At 42.2% G+C, this 18,241-nt stretch overlaps 1 protein-coding gene across 2 annotated transcripts in view; it reads right to left on the minus strand.

Annotated features, from left to right (window-relative positions):
- LDB3 (LIM domain binding 3) overlaps window positions 1–18,241 on the minus strand; it is a 229,399-nt gene that overhangs the window by 129,164 nt on the left and 81,994 nt on the right. For both annotated transcript variants that reach the window (XM_075934832.1, XM_014578704.3), the window contains exon 5: window positions 473–495. In XM_075934832.1, coding sequence (XP_075790947.1) covers window positions 473–495 — 23 coding nt within the window. The remainder of the gene's footprint in view (window positions 1–472; window positions 496–18,241) is intronic.

Genomic DNA, 18,241 nt, shown 5'->3' on the forward strand with positions numbered 1-18,241 from the left:
AACAGTTAATCCAAACTAAGGACTTAGTTCGGATTAACTTCTGACTGCCGCGTGTAGCTGCGGGCAATCAGTTCGAACTAAGGGGATTTAAAAATGGTGCCCACCTGGGAACATGCAAATGAAGCCCGGGCTATTTAAATCCCGGGCTTCGTTTGCAAATTCGCCACCCTAGTTTGAACGAGGGGGCTAGTGTAGACATACCCTAAGAGATGAGCAAATTCCAATCCAAGTTACACTTGCCAGTATTAGGAGATTAATGTGAAATTCTGAACGAGCAGTTTCAGAGATACTGTTAGACTAGAACCACCTCTGGACATAGTGGCCATGTATGATGACTGTCACACCAGTCCACAGCCTTTTTTAATGCTTTCATCTTGCAAACAGACACAGCAAGAATGTATGGGCTCATGCTACCCCAGAAAATAAATTCCCAAACAAACAGCATAACACATATACACTATTTGATACTAACTTGGCGGCAGTGTTGGCTATGACCTAAGGAAGAGAGAAAGAACAACAAAAGAACAATAGTTTTAGAGTGTCGAGGCAATATATGTTAACAAGGCATTATAAAGCTTTATGAAACCATCTACAGATAGGAGCAGAAAGCAACTGTATGCCTGTAAACCACAATGTAATTAAGAGAGAGAAAAACATAGGGATTATAATTATCTGCAGAGACTTAATAGGATATCAAGGCATTTTGGCCTATCCTTGACAACAAGTTTGTATTACCGTGTGTCACTAGAAGTTTTGTTACTGAGGAATGCAGAAGCAAGGAAAGAGAACTATTTACAGGCTGACATGTCCCTTGGCTCCTGGGCAGACGGTCCAACAGCTCTGTATGCTGCCTCTGCCCACAGGTGCCACCCCCACAGCTGCAGTTTCTGGCAAATGGGAGCTGTTGGAATTGCCGTTTGGGGCATGGACAGCACAAGGAGCCTCCAGTTTCTAGCTCAGGGCTGGGACCACAGATTTTGATTTTGGCTTCCAATCCACTTGTCATCAGGGTCATCCTTGCAGAAGCCTTTTTTATTTCCTGAGCGTCCACCTTCACTGCAGCTATCTACTGCCCTAGATGGGCAATCATGTTTGTGACCACGGAAAAGTGGACAAGATTCCATGCAGAGATAATCAGAAGCACCATAGGACATCCCCAGCTTACGAACAGGTTGTTTTTTTGTAAGCATGGGCAGTGGGTATGCTAGGCGGGGGAAGGCATTGCCTTCCCAAACCACCAGCTTGGCCCTACTCATACTCTGCCCCCAGAACACCTACTGTAGGCCTACTGGGGACAGTGTGTTGCTGCCCTCGAGCACCTGCCCTCCCTGTGTGCCAGGACCGGGGAGGCTGGGGCTGTGGGCCGCCTATGATGGGAGGTGTGGCTGGAAAAAGAGGCAAGGTTGGGGGTGTGCCTCCCCCAGTCAGACCTTCACCCACAACTCATCAGTTGTTTGGAACCTGGAACACATTTTCCCATAGAAACAATGTTGGAGTGGTGTTTAGGTTCCCAGGCTAGCCCACAAAAGCCTATTTAACCCATAATGTAGCAAAAATACTCTATATTTCAATGAAAAATAGTAGAAATAGTTTTCATGTAAGCTTGCATAACGGTGCTGGAGGAAAGCAGGTTTCATTAGGGGAGCATGAGGAGGTAGGTGGAGGTTCTGAAAGGAACTTCTGGACATCCCCTGGCTCCCTCCCGCAGGCTCTGTGCCAGATCCTGTGGCCAGCCCCATCTCCTGAACCTTCCCTCCCAAGCCCCATGGGCTCAACACCAGTTCTGGAAGCCTCCTCAACCCCATTCCACAGCCACCCCTCCACAGGCTCAATGACTTTTCCGGCAGCCCCCGTCCCCACCCCGGCCATTCCTCCCTGCCTCTGCCCCCATCCCCCACAGGCTGCTCACCTGGAGGCAGTAAACGGTACGAGGATGGCCTGCATGACTGGAGGAGCAGGGGGCAGTTATGCAGTGCTTTCCCCTTTGAAATGCTCCTTCTCTCTAGCTTCTGCTTTGAGGCCACTCCTGCCCCTCCTGAGTCCTTTGACCAGCACTCGGGCCACTTGCCCACCTTCAACACTTGCCTGATTCCCTGAGGTTGCAGGGGAGCTTTCATTTGTGTGCGTGAGTGCTTGCAAGCCTGATGCTTGTTCCTCGGACATTGTCTGTATTTCTTAGATGGACGCATAAGACACTTTTGATATATTTGGGCATCACCATCTTTCCAGTTACTTTTGCAACATTATGAGTGGATTTGAATTACCACTCAGTTGACCCACAAGTGTGCTCCCTCTGCTGTCATGGCAGTAACTCTTTGGAGGGGCTTCTTCACATAAGGCTTTTCTACAGCTGTGTCAACCAAATTTATTTTTAATTAACAAACACCAATGCAGCAATCCAAAGCTGTGCACATAGGGCTATATGCCGTTGCCTTTACCTCGATATAAAGCCACAAAATGCCTTTTCCACCCCCCCATTTCTGCCCCTCAGATTCTCAGGTTCGAGAATATTCTGCCAGCTCTGTAAACTCTGCAGTGAGCCAAATATATCTGTCTTTTACGGGAATCAGTAGAGATATATTAGGAACAAGTTGTAACCTGTAAGCAGATCACTGATTCTACATCCATTTTAGGTATGTGCAAGACAGCTGAGCAGCCACTTACAGTGAAACATGGTGTAATAGTATCATTTTCTGAAGTGAACTCTTGCAGCTATTCTAACCCTCTCCACCATGCCCATGCATAAAAAACCAGTATTTTAAAGGTAGAAATGGAGTTTGTAAAATACCCCTTAAAAGAGAGAACAACCAATTCTTTGATGTTAGAATATGAAGAACATGCACATGTAAACTATACATTTCATAGACAGAAAAATACTTCACATGCAGCATCGGTCTTCTAAAAAGCGATCAACAGCCTCAAATTGCAGCAAAGATTTTTCAGAGCTAAACAGATTATCACAGATCCCTATAGCTACAGCAAAGCTTAGCTTCTCTTCACATGCTGGATTGAGATAACATTTTCTCCAGCTCAGATCCACAATCATTTTAGTTTATTTCTAAATATGGGTAGGTACTGAAATACACAACCCACTCACTCAAAGATGCCATAGAGTAACAAGCCAGTAATACTACCCTCCTGACACACAAAAACATGTGGGGCAGGTATTTACTACCCTAGCCAAAGACGTGCAGAATAACACAGGCTGGAATAAAAAATAACCATATCTGAGACTTGTTCTCAATCTGTGTCAATGTTTCCTTTTGTAGAATCTTTACCCATTAAGATCTGCTGCTGATATTGTAATAGGCACACCTGCAAAAAATTTCACTCTTGCCCTGTGATAAGCCCTTAATTCCAGAAATGCATAAAATGAGTAAGGGACTGCGGACTCAGTAAGGGTATGTCTACACTACCCTCCTAGTTCGAACTAGGAGGGTAATGTAGGCATACCGCACTTGCAAATGAAGCCCGGGATTTGAATTTCCCGGGCTTCATTTGCATAAACTGGGCGCCACCATTTTTAAATCCCTGCTCGTTCGAACCCCGTGCCGCGCGGCTACACGCGGCATGAACTAGGTAGTTCGGACTAGGCTTCCTAGTCCGAACTACCGTTACTCCTCGTGGAGTAAAGCATTCAACCTTCCTTTGGGCTGAGAGAATTTCACAAGGTATGATTATGTGAGAAAGAAAAAAGCTGCTTGAGAACATATTAATGTTGGATTTAAGAATACTTCCTTTACATATATGATATTGATCATTTACATTTTAATGGTTATGCTTTAATTTTTTGAAATTCAGTGCCTACTGTCATTAAATAATTATCTGACAACCCCCCATAATTTTGCACCACAGTGAAAAAAATGCTTAAAATAAATGTCAATATTACTCACACAAATTAGAAAAAAAATAAAAATTGAATTTCTCCAAGCCTGCTTACGCTATGTCTAACAGGCTACAGATGGGCACAAAAAAGGAGCTTAAATTATTTTGTGTGTGCACTTGTGCATGTACATGGGAGGAAGTTGGACAGATAGAAAAGACTGCTATGAGGTAGAGGGATTACTGTGGAGCAGTTTCAGTGGCCATAATTTGTTTGCTTCCTCAAGGATTCTATTATGTGGCCTGATACAACACCTATTAAAATCACTGACATCACTGAATGGCAGATGCAGCCCTAATAGTATATATTTTTTGTAACTGTACATACTAGGAATACTCGGGCAGTTCAATTGTTCAAATTTACCTGAAGTAAAATATAAGGAGAAAGGTTAACAAGGGACAAGAGGAGGCCAAGACAAGGGAGGTAAGATGTGCTAGCAAGGAGCTTTCAGAACTAAAGCAGGAAAATACATGATATTTTTGCAGATGAAAAATGTAAATTAAAACAAAAGCTTTTTTGAGTCTGTTTTTGTTGACATTTTCTTTAAATGCAACCACTTATAACCAAATTTCAAGGGAATTTTTGAGTTTACAGCATTAAGGCCTGATTCCTCACTGTCTTGGGGTATGTCTACACTGCCACCCTAGTTCGAACTAGGGTGGCTAATGTAGGCATTCGAAGTTGCAAATGAAACCCGGGATTTAAATATCCCGGGCTTCATTTGCATCTTGCCAGGCGCCGCCATTTTTAAATCCCCATTAGTGCGGACTCCGTGCCCACGTGGCAGCCGCAGGCACGGAGTAGGTAGTTTGAATTAGGCTCTCTAATTCGAACTACCATTGCTCCTCGTGGAACACGGAGTCCGCACTAACGGGGATTTAAAAATGGCGGCACCCGGCAAGATGCAAATGAAGCCTGGGATATTTAAATCCCGGGCTTCATTTGCAACTTCAAATGCCTACATTAGCCACCCTAGTTCGAACTACAGTGGCAGTGTAGACATACTCTTGCATCTTGTGTAGTCAATACTAACTGCATGCATACTAGGTATAAAACACTATCAACTCATAATAGCATTTTACATTCACTTTTCTCTCATGTAAGTGAGAATCAGACTCCTGATGTATTTTTCTCCTCTTGCTCCCAACCTGTATGTTATATTGAGCCAAATGAAACTTGGTGACTAAAATTGTGTCTCTCTTTGTCTGTCTGTACTACACTTCTGCATTGTTATTTGAAATATTCTCTTCCTTAATCAGACCTTAAGTATTGAAACAGAAAGACATGGGATTTATTAAGATAAATAGCTAAGATAAGTGATCTCTTTGAAAATTCCTTCTTTTTCCTAAAATATTGGGAAACAACTTCATTTCAGATAAAGACAGCTTCAGGGTAACTGACTTGCAGAATTTGTTTCTAAATTAATAAATCATAAATAAAAGTAGAAAGATTAGAAAGCAACTACTGATTTCCCATGGCCATCATTCAACATTTCAGTAATGTAGTCCAAGCTACATGCATCACCCACTTGCAGCAAAAATACCTGCTCTACAAATTAACCTTCATAGTTTCAAGTAAAAAACAATAGGATTATCTCTGTATTCTACCAGGTGGATAATAACTATTGTGTCTGGAAAGAAATAAGTGGATAATAAAGTTTACAGAATTTAGATTTGAGCTGGATGGCATTCAAGGCAAAGGACTGAACTAATCACAAGTCAATCTCAACTTGCACTGAAAAGTTACTACATTAACCTTCCTGGATATTCAGTAACAGAATTAAAATAACCATCCATCTACAACTGAGCTTCAAAACCTGATTACAAAGAGACAGCTGAATTGCATTTCATTTGCAAATTCAATACAATCAATTTAGGGTTGAATAAGGATCTAAAGTTGTTAAAGGCAATTTCCCATCTTTTGATATTCACCTCTTCCCATCAACTGCTGTGAATGAGCCACATCCGTCCTCATTAACACTGGGCCTACATTTGACAAGTAGTTTTCTTTCTTTTTGTTGTTCATATTTTTATATTATATTATATATAAATAAAGGGGGGGGGTGTATACATACACTTCCCTTATATACATAATCACTTGCCTCTGTAATTTTTACCCCAATTCATCTGATGAAATGGGTTTTACCTTATGCCCTAATAAATGTTAGGGTACGTCTACACTGCATGGCTACTCTGTGCCTACACAAGCCACCCGTTATTTCAAAATATTTTTCGAAATAATGGGTGTGCTATTTCACCATCCCAATAAACCTCGTTGCACGAGGGATAAGGGATTGCTCGAAATAAGTGACTTATTTTGAAATTTGGCACTGTGTAGACATGACAAATTTAAATTTCAAAATAGATTCAAAATAAGATATTCAATTTGCATAGCGCAAATTGCGTATCTTATTTCAAGTTTAGGGTGCTGTGTAAATGCACCCTTAGTGTCTTAGGTGCCACAGGACGCCTCATTGTTTTTATATTAAGGAAGGAGTTATAGAAGTTCAATGAAGAATATTAAGACTGCTATCATAGTGGTTACATGCAATTTCTCTTCAGGAAAATGTAGTTTCAGATTCCCTTTACAGTAACTTCCATACAGGCCTTTGGCTGATATTCAGGTCAATCAGATGAAATATAGTGAATTCAACTGGAGAATACTAACATGTTACTAGAGTCAGATACCTTAGCCACTGTGTTCCTCCTCATGCCAGGGTACCCAGTATCCAATATGTAATACAATTCAGGACACCAAAGACCAAGAGTTATTATGAAATAGTATCATGTGTCCTTTTTGAGGTGGGAAAAGGTTTAATGACTATTTTTCCGGACATCATTAATGATAATTATAAGACAAATTCACAGTACAGTAACTTGTATTTTACTTCATTCTTCAGCTAATTACTTACTTACTGAAACATTGAATACAGTACCGCATTACCTACCCTCTAGGAAGTCCACCTTCTGAAGCCCTTCGCTTGAGACTTAATTTATGCATCTCAGCCATTTCCTTTAGAGTCTCTGCTGAGTAAAGACCAATGGGGTTGTTATATTGCCTTGCAGGGCTCAGCTGATGTTTAGGACTAATGGCATCAGTGAACACAGGGCTTAGTTTTGAACCTAGGTTACTCTTTGCAGGTGAAATGTCAGGTGTCACAGACAGGGAGGCCATGGAAGTACTAACTGCAGTTGTCTTTAAGAAGGAAGAGCTATTTGAACAGCTGATCTCTTGCTTGCTGAGGAAGCCTGAAAACGTTCCATTGGTGGTTAAAATACTACCCACATGGCCAGTCGCTGTGCTAGTTAGAGGACTGATGGTGGTTCTGTTGCCATTGATTTCCAAAGCAGGGTCCTGTAGTAGCAAACATGCAGGCCAAGAAAAGAAAAAAAGAGCAATCATAGAACACATGCAAAAAGAACAGATCTATAGCTATAGCTTCCTGCATATATCCATACACTTGAGACAAAGAGATTAGTGGCTGAGGTAACCAACTTTTCAATAAAGCAGAATATTCAGTTAATCTTCTCTCAATAAGGCATTTTTTTAGCTGAAACATACACATTAAAATGTACTGTCAAAAGAACTTCTGTTATTAGCTGAAGATATAGATATTATTTGATAGACTATATCTTCCATTCATTCCTGTAATAATTAACTAAATCTGAGTGCTTTGAGGTTGGTTCCATTGGAGGTAATAATATACAAGTACAAAAATCTAGGTTATTAGCTAGAAATGTAAGACCTAATATTTCTGAAATCACATTATTCAATTTCTCACGAACAGTCCCAAAATTAATGAAGCCCAAACACTGCATTGTTCTCATAAGTTCCAGGGCATGCTAACAAGGCCGTGCAATATGGTTAGCAAGTAGGCTGAAAGAACTCAAAATGGTATATTAACCAACAGGTATAGTTTCTCTTTTATTCATGTGCATCATTTCCATTTGAATGAATGGGAGTTAAACAGGTATAGAGCATGAAATTGCACCCTAGATGCATAATCCTACATCTGTGATTTGGATATTTTTTCTAGCTAAGACACTATGAAATAGTGTCTTTGTGAGAGACTCACAATTTCAAACACATGTAAGACCTCCTGCTGGGGCCTCACATTAGAAGTACATCTTAACTCTCAAAAACCCCTCTTGGAAAATAGGAAATTATGTTTTTTGTTAAATATTTCAATAAATGGTTTCCTACTAATGCTGCAAAATGCAGATGAAATAAGGTTAATACCGAAATAGAAAATAATGACTTTTCAGTAACATGTTCCATAAAAAGAAACAGCAGATCATAAGAAAATTAGTACATAAAATAGGAAAAAGACAACAACTTACAGCCTCTACCTGCTTCCTTATACTCAAAAGAGTTTAGCTGGTGCTTGCTGTGATCTAGATCATTACCGTGTGGCCCTTCAGCACAAATTGACCCCTGGTGTAACTCCATGTAAGTCAATGGGAATTGAATGCAACCAGCATTTCCTAGAGTACCTGGCAGAAATGCACCTTTAGATCCAACTATATTTCCATCTTCGACTCACTGTAGTATATAGTAACTAGGATACTGTGGGGTTTAAAAAGTTTTCTTTATGAATATTTTCTGGCTGCTAGAGGGAAGGGATGCAAGAAGATAAAAGACAAACAATATTATAAAGAAATATGCTCTGTTGTCACTCTCATAGGCATTTTAAATTTTTCGCAGTCTCTTTGTTTTCCTTTAATTTGAAATACAAGACTATGTATTTCTTGAGTACACAGCTTTCCAATTTGTGTTTGGAAAACGTAAGTCATCAATCCACATCAGTGTTCAGCATGTCTTAATCTTCATAATGCACAACTCTTTGTGCCCCCATTTTGCTACTAAATCAAAGCTAGTGCCAATACAGCCATTCGCTTTAATCTTTTAGCCTGGTCTATACTTCAGCTTAATAGTTCAAGCCTCTCATGGAAGGTCTTTTCTGTCTCATGCTTTGGCAACTCACTTCATAATGGAGTATTAAGGAGCAATCACAATAATTATTATACATATAATCATAATACTTAGGAGCTGTAGGCATGGACCTGAACCCAACTGTGCTAGGTGCACAGAAGAAAAAGATGGTCCTTGTCCCCAAAGAGTTTTCAATCTTCAAGTGATTAATCTCTTGTAAAATCCTTTTACTATATTTCACAATTATTTATATGATTTGGAGGAAACAGGACAGCAGCAGATACTTTCAGGCATTGTACCTGTTGCAGAGCATAATGAGGTACTAGATTAATGTATTTGAATAAAAGGGGAATTTGTGGATTTATTAATGTGTATGTGATACTAACTTGCAATTTATCCCGGATTTCTAGAGTCTTGAATTACAGGTAATTTACACTGCCCCTGATTCAGTGCTGTAGAGGGGGCAATTTTCCCATACTCCTGTGCATGTGGGGTACATAGCAGCCACAGTTAATAACCACACATGCTTGGAAGAACAAGATTGGAATACCAATGAGTGCTGTGCCAGGACTCACATCCCAGGGGAGTGTATCTAAAAAGGGATATAGCCCCTGCAGCAGCAAAGGCCAAGAATGCCCCTTGACTGGAGTTGAAGGCTAAACCTTTCAAAGGTCTTGAAGAAGCTGCAACTCAACCTTAGTCTCTCAGTGACCGTTGGGGGCATGATGCCCATACAGGACTACAATGGCTTGCAGGGTCATATATGGGCATAGCAAATGTGCAACCCCACTGACTCCTATAGAGTTGCAGAGGATGCAAACCTGAGCAGAATTTGGCTTTCAGACTGCAATTTATAGAGTGGGGAACAGTATCATTGTCACTGGATATTAGTTACTCGCACTCAGTCTAATTATCCACTGGTATGTTGGCAATTTGGTGTGATGCCATTGAGGCTGTGGAAACTAATGATCTTAACAGTGTATTTCCAAATATTTTTGTTCATTTTTTCTGAATGTATTTGTAATTAATTACAGTCTTCAGTCATCATATTCTGACGTCAAAAGAGTCTGCAAATAACCACAGGCCAATTACCAATTACAGGTTTCCATGTAGCATTAAACAAATAAAAATAGGATTTCCATCTACATGTAAGTCTTAAAGAGGAGGAAATGCATAATTTTCTCTCAGATAAGAATCACCTTCAGAAAGCATTGCATCCTAGCATGCAGGAAAAATCAAGGCAAAACATTTACAACAACAACAACAGGTGGAGGAGGAACAGGCAGCATCAGATGGAGCTAGACCTGCAGAAAAACAGACTTCTTCCCCTCACCTCCAGCACAGGGAAGGGTACTATGGGAGAAATTATTAGCTGGCATTAGTGTGAGCTCTAGAAGAGAGAAACATTTTTAATCAATAAAGAGCAACCAAATAGCATTTGGCAGTATTGTATTTTACATAAATGGAAGTTTATAAGAAAAGAAATATTGTGGCTAAGTGGACTGAAAATGAAGGCTGATGGGGTTGCCATTCTTTAGTCTTTGAAGGAATTTTAGTTCCACTCCTCAAAATAGATTCTAGCTAGTTAACTGCATATTGATATTGATTTATTATAATAGATGAGTATTGGCATAGGAAAACAGAACTATGCCTTAAGTTAACACTAGAAACCGGGGGCCATGTTAGCACTTAAAGTTAAGATTATGGGAAGTTTTGGTAATTAGGTCAGTTTGTGGGGTAAAGGAGGAAGAGGGATATGGAATTTTAACATCATTATAATTTACTAACAGAACCATTTCCCACTGATAAGTTTATTTGTCTTTTTCCTCATATGATTGATAAAGTTTCTGTGACTTGGTTCATTCATGAGAGCATATTTTTAGATTAAATTATTGTTCTATTCATTTCAATCTAGTGGGAAGAAGAGACCAAAGGAGAAAAAATTTACTGCACTTCTGAAATCTGAATGTCAGGCTTCTAAAAATGAACATCTCTTGGCATTATATCTAATTAAATTAAAAGTAGTCGTCAACTGTGACTTCCCCCCATTTCACTCCATCAAATTATCTCTGTGGCTGGGAAAAATGAGCTAACATTTTCATTTGTAAAAGTCTGATGCTCCCTCCCAACTGACCAGAAGAGGAGGCTCTAACACTGGGCATTGGCTCCTTTCCTGGAGAAAGAAACTGTCATCTTGCTGAGATCCCTTGAACACGGAGAAGTCAAACAGCTCTATTCTAATTTCCCAATGTAATAGTGAGTGGAAGAGCTTAAAAATGATTCTGTAGAGAAGAACACAGAACAGTTGGGGATGGAAGGAGTTTATTATGAAGCATTATGAGCTTGTGAACAGGAGCTGTTAATAGGGAGTTTGAAGAGGGAGTTCTCCAGATAAAGGAGGAAGCTAATACAGGACCCTTGAGGGAAGTGGCTGTCTGTAGTGTGTGTGTGTTTGTGTTTGGGGTTTTCTTGCTGTGTGCTGAGCTTGTGTATGGCTGTTTGGTTTTTTTCCCCTCCTTTCCCTTCCCCCTTCTTCCCCCCCTCACAGAGTGTGTGCTGTGGCTGGCAGGTGGAAGCTGTGAGCTTCTAATCAGGGTTTGAAATCTAGAAGCCTCTTCTCATTGGTTGAACCTTAATCGGGGGAGGGGCTATCAGGCAGTCTAGGGCTTTATAAAGGAGTGAGTCAGCGACCAGGGAGCTTGTGAACAGGGGCTAACAGGGAGTTTGGAGAGGGAGTTTGGGAAGGGGGTGAGATACACTCGCCATTCCTTAACATCTTCTCACTACACTCCTTCCCTTCAAGGAGGCATTTAATAACAACTGAGAAATCTCTCAGAAGGAAGACAGGCATGGATGGTGATAGCTTTGCTGTTGTTACCTGCACACCATGTGCCATGTTTGTATTCCTCCCAGAAGAAAGAAGGGATTTAAACTGCACTAAGTGCAAGCTGGTCACCATTTTGGAAGAAAAAATTAGAGGACTAGAGGCCCAAGTATCAACCCTACATTCTATCAGAGAGGATGAAGACTTCCTCGATAGAAGGCAGTGTTTAATCCTGCAGGCACGGCAGGCTGAAGAGCCAGTGAGGGCAGTACAGGACAAGGAAGAAAACTGGCAACATGTAACCTCTAGAACGAGAAGACGACCAACTCAGGTATCCCCCATTCCTGTAGAGGTAAGTAACCGCTTTTAGGCTCTCTCCACAGGTACTGCAGTGGAGAATGCTTTGGCAGTGACCTCTCAGGGAAGAAATCAGAAGGGAACACCATCTACCAGAAGGCATGGGACGCGTAGTCCTAGGGATAGGAGTTCTACAACCACCACTCCCAAAAGAAGATGGGTGGTGGTGATTAGGGACACCCTCCTCAGAGGGACTGAGTCATCCATCTGCCATCCAGACCTGCAATCTCAAGAAGTGTGCTGCTTACTGGGAGATCACATTCAGGATGTGACCGAGAGTCTTCCGAAAGTGATTAAATCTTCAGATCACGACCCCTTCTTGCTTCTCCATGTAGGAATTAACGATATGGCCAAGAATGACCTTGAGCAGGTCACAGCAGATTATGTAGCGCTGGGAAAAAGGATCAAGGAATTTGAAGCACAAGTGGTGTTCTTGTCCACTCTTCCGGTTGAAGGAAAAGGTCTGGGTAGGGATCATCAAATTGAGGAAGTGAATGTGTGGTTGCTCAGGTGGTGTCGGAAAGAGGGCTTTGGTTTCTTCAACCATGAGACTCTGTTCTGGGCACAAGGACTGTTGGAAAGAGATGGGATCCACCTAACCAAGAGAGGAAAGAGCATCTTTGTAGGCAGGCTTGCAAACCTAGTGAGGAGGGCTTTAAATTAGGTTCGTTGGGGGACAGTGACCAAAGCCCTGAGGTAAGTGAGGAAGTCGGACAGCGGGAAGAATCACAAGGAGGAACAAGCAACAAAGGAGGACCCCTGATTCAGATGGAGAAGGCAGGGCAATCAACTGGTTATTTAAGGTGTTTGTACACAAATGCGAGAAGCCTGGGAAACAAACAGGAAGAATTAGAAGCCCTGGCCCAGTCGAAGAACTGGAATAACCGAGACTTGGTGGGATGACTCACATGACTCGAGCACTGTCATGGAAGGGTATAAACTGTTCAGGAAGAATAGGCAGGGGAGAAAAGGAGGAGGAGTTGTACTTTATGTAAGAGAGCAGTATGATTGCTCGCAGCTCCAGTACTTAGAGGAAAAAAAGACTGTTGAGAGTCTATGGGTTAAATTTAGAGGTAGAAGCAACAGGAGTGATGTTGTGGTTGGTGTCTGCAATAGACCACTGGATCAGGTGGATGAGGTAGATGAGGCTTTCATTGGTCAACTGAGAGAATCTTCCAGATCGCAGGCCCTGGTTCTCATGAGCGACTTTAATCACCCTGACATCTGTTGGGAGACCAATGCCGCAGTACATGGACAATCCAAGAAGTTTTTGGAGAAGGTTGGGGATAATTTCTTGGTACACGTGCTGAAGGAACTGATCAGGGGCCATGTGCAGCTTGACCTGCTGCTCACACACAGGGAGAAACTAGTACGGGAAGTAGAGGTGGGTGATGACCTCGGAAGCAGTGATCATGAGATGGTAGATTTTAGGATCCTGATCAAAGGAAGAAAGAAGAGGAGCAAAATACACATCCTGGACTTCAGAAAAGCAGACTTTGACTCCCTCAGAGAACTGATGGGCAGGATTCCCTGGGATGCTTACATGAAGGGGAAAGGAGTCCAGGAGAGCTGGCAGTATTTTAAAGAAACCTAATTAAAGGCACAGGAAGAAACCATCCCCATGCGCAGCAAGAAAAGCAAATATGGTAGGCGACCAAATTGGCTTACCAGGGACATCCTTGGTGAGCTTAAACACAAAAAGGAAGCTTACAAGAAGTGGAAACTTGGACAGATGACCAGGGAGGAGTATAAATATATTGCTTGAGAATGCAGGGGAATTATCAGGAAGGCGAAAGTGCATTTGGAGTTGCAGATGGCAAGGGATGTGAAGGGCAACAAGAAAGGTTTCTACAGGCATGTTAGCAATAAGAGGGTGATCAGGGAGGGTGTGGGACCCTTCCTCGATGAGGCGGGTAACCTACCGACAGATGATGTGGGAAAAGCTGAAGTACTCAATGCTTTCTTTGCCTCTGTCTTCACAGACAAGGTCAGCTCCCAGACAAATGCACTAGGCAACGCAGTATAGGAAGGAGGTGAACAGCCCTTGGTGGGGAAAGAACAAGTTAGGAACTATTGAGAAAAGCTAAACATACATAAATCCATTGGCCTGGATTTAATGCATCTGAGGGAGTTGGCAAATGTCATTGTGAAGTCTTTGGCCATTATCTTTGAAAACTCGTGGAGATCGGGAGAGAACCTGGATGACTGGAAAAAGGCAAATGCAGTGCCCATCTTTAAAAAGGGGAAGAAGGACTATCCAGGGAGCTACAGTCCAGTCAGCCTTACCTCAGTCCCCGGAAATATCATGGAGGGGAGCCTCAAGGAATCCATTTTGAAGCACTTAGAAAAGGGGAAGGTGATCAGGAATAGTCAACATGGATTCACGAAGGGCAAGTTGTGCCAGACCAATCTGATTATCTTCTATGATGAGGGAATGGGACAGGGGAAATTCAGTGGATGTGACTTTAGCAAAGCTTTTGATACAGTCTCCCACAATATTCTTGCCAGCAATTTAAGGGAGTATGGATTGGATAAATGGACTGTAAGATGGATAGAAAGCTGGTTAGAATGTCTGACCCAACAGGTAGTGATCAATGACTCAGTGTCAGGTTGGCAGTTGGTTTCTAGCAGAGTACCCCAAGGATCTGTTCTTGGACTGGTTTTGTTCAATATCTTTATTAATGACCTGGATGAGGGGATGGATTGCACCCTCAGCAAGTTTGCAGATGACACTAAACTGGGAGGAGGAGATGTAGATACGCTGGAGGGCAGGGATAGGGTCCAGAGTGACCTGGACAGATTAGAGAATTGGGCCAAAAGAAATCTGATGAGGTTCAACAAGGACAAATGTAGAGTCCTGCACTTGGGACGGAAGAATCCCAAGCATTGTTACAGGCTGGGGACCAACTGGCTAAGCAGCAGTTCTGCAGAAAAGGACCTGGAGATTACAGTGGATGAGATGCTGGATGAGATGCTGGATATGAGTCAACAGTGTGCCGTTGTAGCCAAGAAGGGTAATGGCATATTAAATTGCATTAGGAGAAGCATTACCAGCAGATCTAGAGAAGTGATTATTCCCCTTTATTCGGCTCTGGTGAGGCCACATCTGGTGAGGCCAGATTCTAACTGGGACTCAGAGCTACCACGATACACATTAATTAATAATTTTACGGTGTCTCTAATACCTCTATGCAAGGGACAGAGTTAATGCTGTGCGTTGGGCCTTAAATTTAATACCTCCTCATTTGTAGATGCTTAACTTTGAACCCCAACGATGTTTCCTATTCTCTTTCCTCCATCTTGAATGACTTCTAATCACAAATGCTCTCAGTCTTGGATATATCATTCTACTCTTTTAAATATCTCATGCCTTGAGTAGTTTGGTAAGCAAAAAGTGAAAATGGTGACCAGATCAAGCATTTGTTTCCACCAGCAGCCCCATAGCCCAGTGGATCCCACGCATCACAGACCATCACACAAACGTGGCTCAAAACACAGATTAGATGAAGAAAATGAAGAAATGGGCTCCACGAGGGGTGTGGGAACATTACTTCCAATCTGAAAAACCTGTCAAGTGTGTCTTTCAATAGTTTGAGGTTGCACCTAACATGAGTTCTTATACTAAAATATAATCAGCTGCTGACAGAAGCTGAAAACAAAACATGCTTGCAAATTAGCAGACATTATAATCGGATCAGCAGAAATAATACACAATGCAATAGTTTAGATTAGCGACTGAATTTATATGCATATACAAGAGTTCTTAGCGGCATACAACATCCCTGACCTGAAAAACTTCCCCTACCAATGAGAGGAGAGCACGGCAATGATGGTTTTGTAATATAGCCATTTGCTCTCTGGAAGCACTAACCACCGCTACTAGTGCCCAAGAGGTGAAAGGCTCTGACTGTGTCCCGTTGACAATCCCCTCACCCAGCCAGTCACCAAGGCTGTGTCTAGACTGGCCAGTTTTTCCGGAAAATCAGCCGCTTTTCCGGAAAAACTTACCAGCTGTCTACACTAGCCACTTGAATTTCCGCAAAAGCATTGACTTCCTACTGTAAGAAATCAGTGCTTTTTGCAGAAATACTATGCTGCTCCTGTTCGGGCAAAAATCCCTTTTGCGCAAAAAGGGCCAGTGTAGACAGCTGAGATTTGTTTTCCACAAAAAAGCCCCGATCGTGAAAATGGCAATCGGGGCTTTTTTGCGGAAAAGCGCGTCTAGATTGGCCACAGACGCTTTTCCGCGAAAAGTGCTTTTGCGGAAAAGCGTCCATGCCAATCTAGACGCTCTTTTCCGAAAACTTTTCCGTTAAAAGCATTTCCGGAAAATCATGCCAATCTAGAAGTAGCCCAAGTGTTAAGGCTATTCTCAGATTATTTTGAAAAAGTAACAAGCTTTATTTTAACCAACCCAACTTTATTTTAACAATACATTTACTGTAACATACTTTACTTCAATATACATGAAAAATCCTAGTTTACATTAGTAAGGTCTTTTTTTATATCACATTTAAGATCTCTGCTTTAGTGATTCAAAGCACTCATGCTCCTACCATAATTCTCTCTCTAAACACATTTAAAGATGACTTATTTCAACTACTGACTCATTGACAACTTCCCTCTCCATGCCACACCTGACCTGGCATTTATCTACTGCAGTTCTCCCAGGACAGAGACTGAACTCCCTCTCAATCCCTGTATATACACTGGAACTGTAATCCCCCTTGCTTCAAAACATGCATCATCATTCTCATCCCAACTACCCAAGTCTCCCCACTCCCTGGACAAGCATCCTGAGCTAACCTCCAACTGCAATTTTCTTTCCAGTATCACCTTGGATGAATGCCATGACCCAACTCTTCAGTCCTGCTAGAAATGCTCAATCAACACTATTTCCACTTCTAGCTGCCACTAACCATCCCAGACAAGGGATCCAGACAATCTGACTCACAGCTGTGAGAAATCTCTCACCACACTTGCAAACAGAATAGGAGCCACATTCCAGCTCTTAGAAAAACCACTAGGACATATCTACATGAGGAAATTATTTTGAAATAATATGGAATAGTGTGTCCACACTACGGGGAAGCCTCAAAATTAGTACAAGGCAAACTCTATTAATGTGGACATGCTAGCTTGACAGAGTCCCAGGAAGCAGCAGGGAGTAATTACTTTGAATGATTCTGGGGAGTAATTATTTCAAAATAGCAGCAGTGGATCATCCACACGACTGCTATTTTGAAATAACTCCTGCTTTCCACAAAGAATTATGCTTATTTCAAAATAGTTATTATTTTGAAATAACCAGCCCCTTATTTCGAAGTAATGAGTTTGGCAGTGTGGACATTCCACTTATTATTTTGAAATGACTCCCTAGTGCAGACCAGGGCCTAGAGAACACGAGAAATAATTCTATATTCAATCTAACCCCTCACTTACAGATTGCTCAGTTTGAAGGTGACATGCACCTAGAAACTAAATAGCTTTTGTGACAAACCCAGAGCAGCCATCTGCCGCTCACTGGTCTTATTGGATTCCAGGAGGTGGGTGGGATTAAACCCACCACATCTAAAAGACCTCCCCCCTGCCTATGTGGAGGCTCCACAGAGCCCAGAATGCCAAGTGATTACGAAAGACAAATAAAGAGAAAACAGGGACAGGTGTGGAGGTCAAAGGGCTAAAATGAGGGAGCTGGAAGGGGACACCGAGCAGAGATCCCCGGACAGAGTCCACTGCCCCTCGAAGGTCTCAAGAGAGCCAGCAGATGCCACCCAGCGGAGCTCTGCCCAGATGCGTGAATGCATACACGAGTGGAAATAGACCCCACAGTTGCAGGCACCTCCCTCAGCCAACCTCTGCTCCCTGGCCTTGTACACTGTCATCTTAGCTATAGCAAGGAGGACATGGACGAGAAGGTCCCACAACATTGTGGGGCCACGGATGGGGTGTGCATAAATTAATAGGTGAGGGGAGAAGTGCAGCCAGAACCTCAACAAGATGTTCTGAAGAAGCCAAAAGAGGGGCTGTAACCTGGCACACTCAAGACAGATGTGCACAGAAGGGGTAAGTGTTGTGAACAGGGGTGAATCGCACCATGTACACACCCATGCTCATGGTGCCATGGAGGATTCTCCAGCTGATGTCCCCAGCAGGCTACAGAACCAAGGTGGAGTAAGGGCTGGTCCACCAGGGTTCCCCACCCTTTACTGCTGGTAAGAGATCCCACAATTTGTTATCTAGGT

This window comes from Pelodiscus sinensis, chromosome 8 (assembly GCF_049634645.1).
Source record: "Pelodiscus sinensis isolate JC-2024 chromosome 8, ASM4963464v1, whole genome shotgun sequence".
Lineage (NCBI taxonomy): Eukaryota > Metazoa > Chordata > Testudines > Trionychidae > Pelodiscus > Pelodiscus sinensis.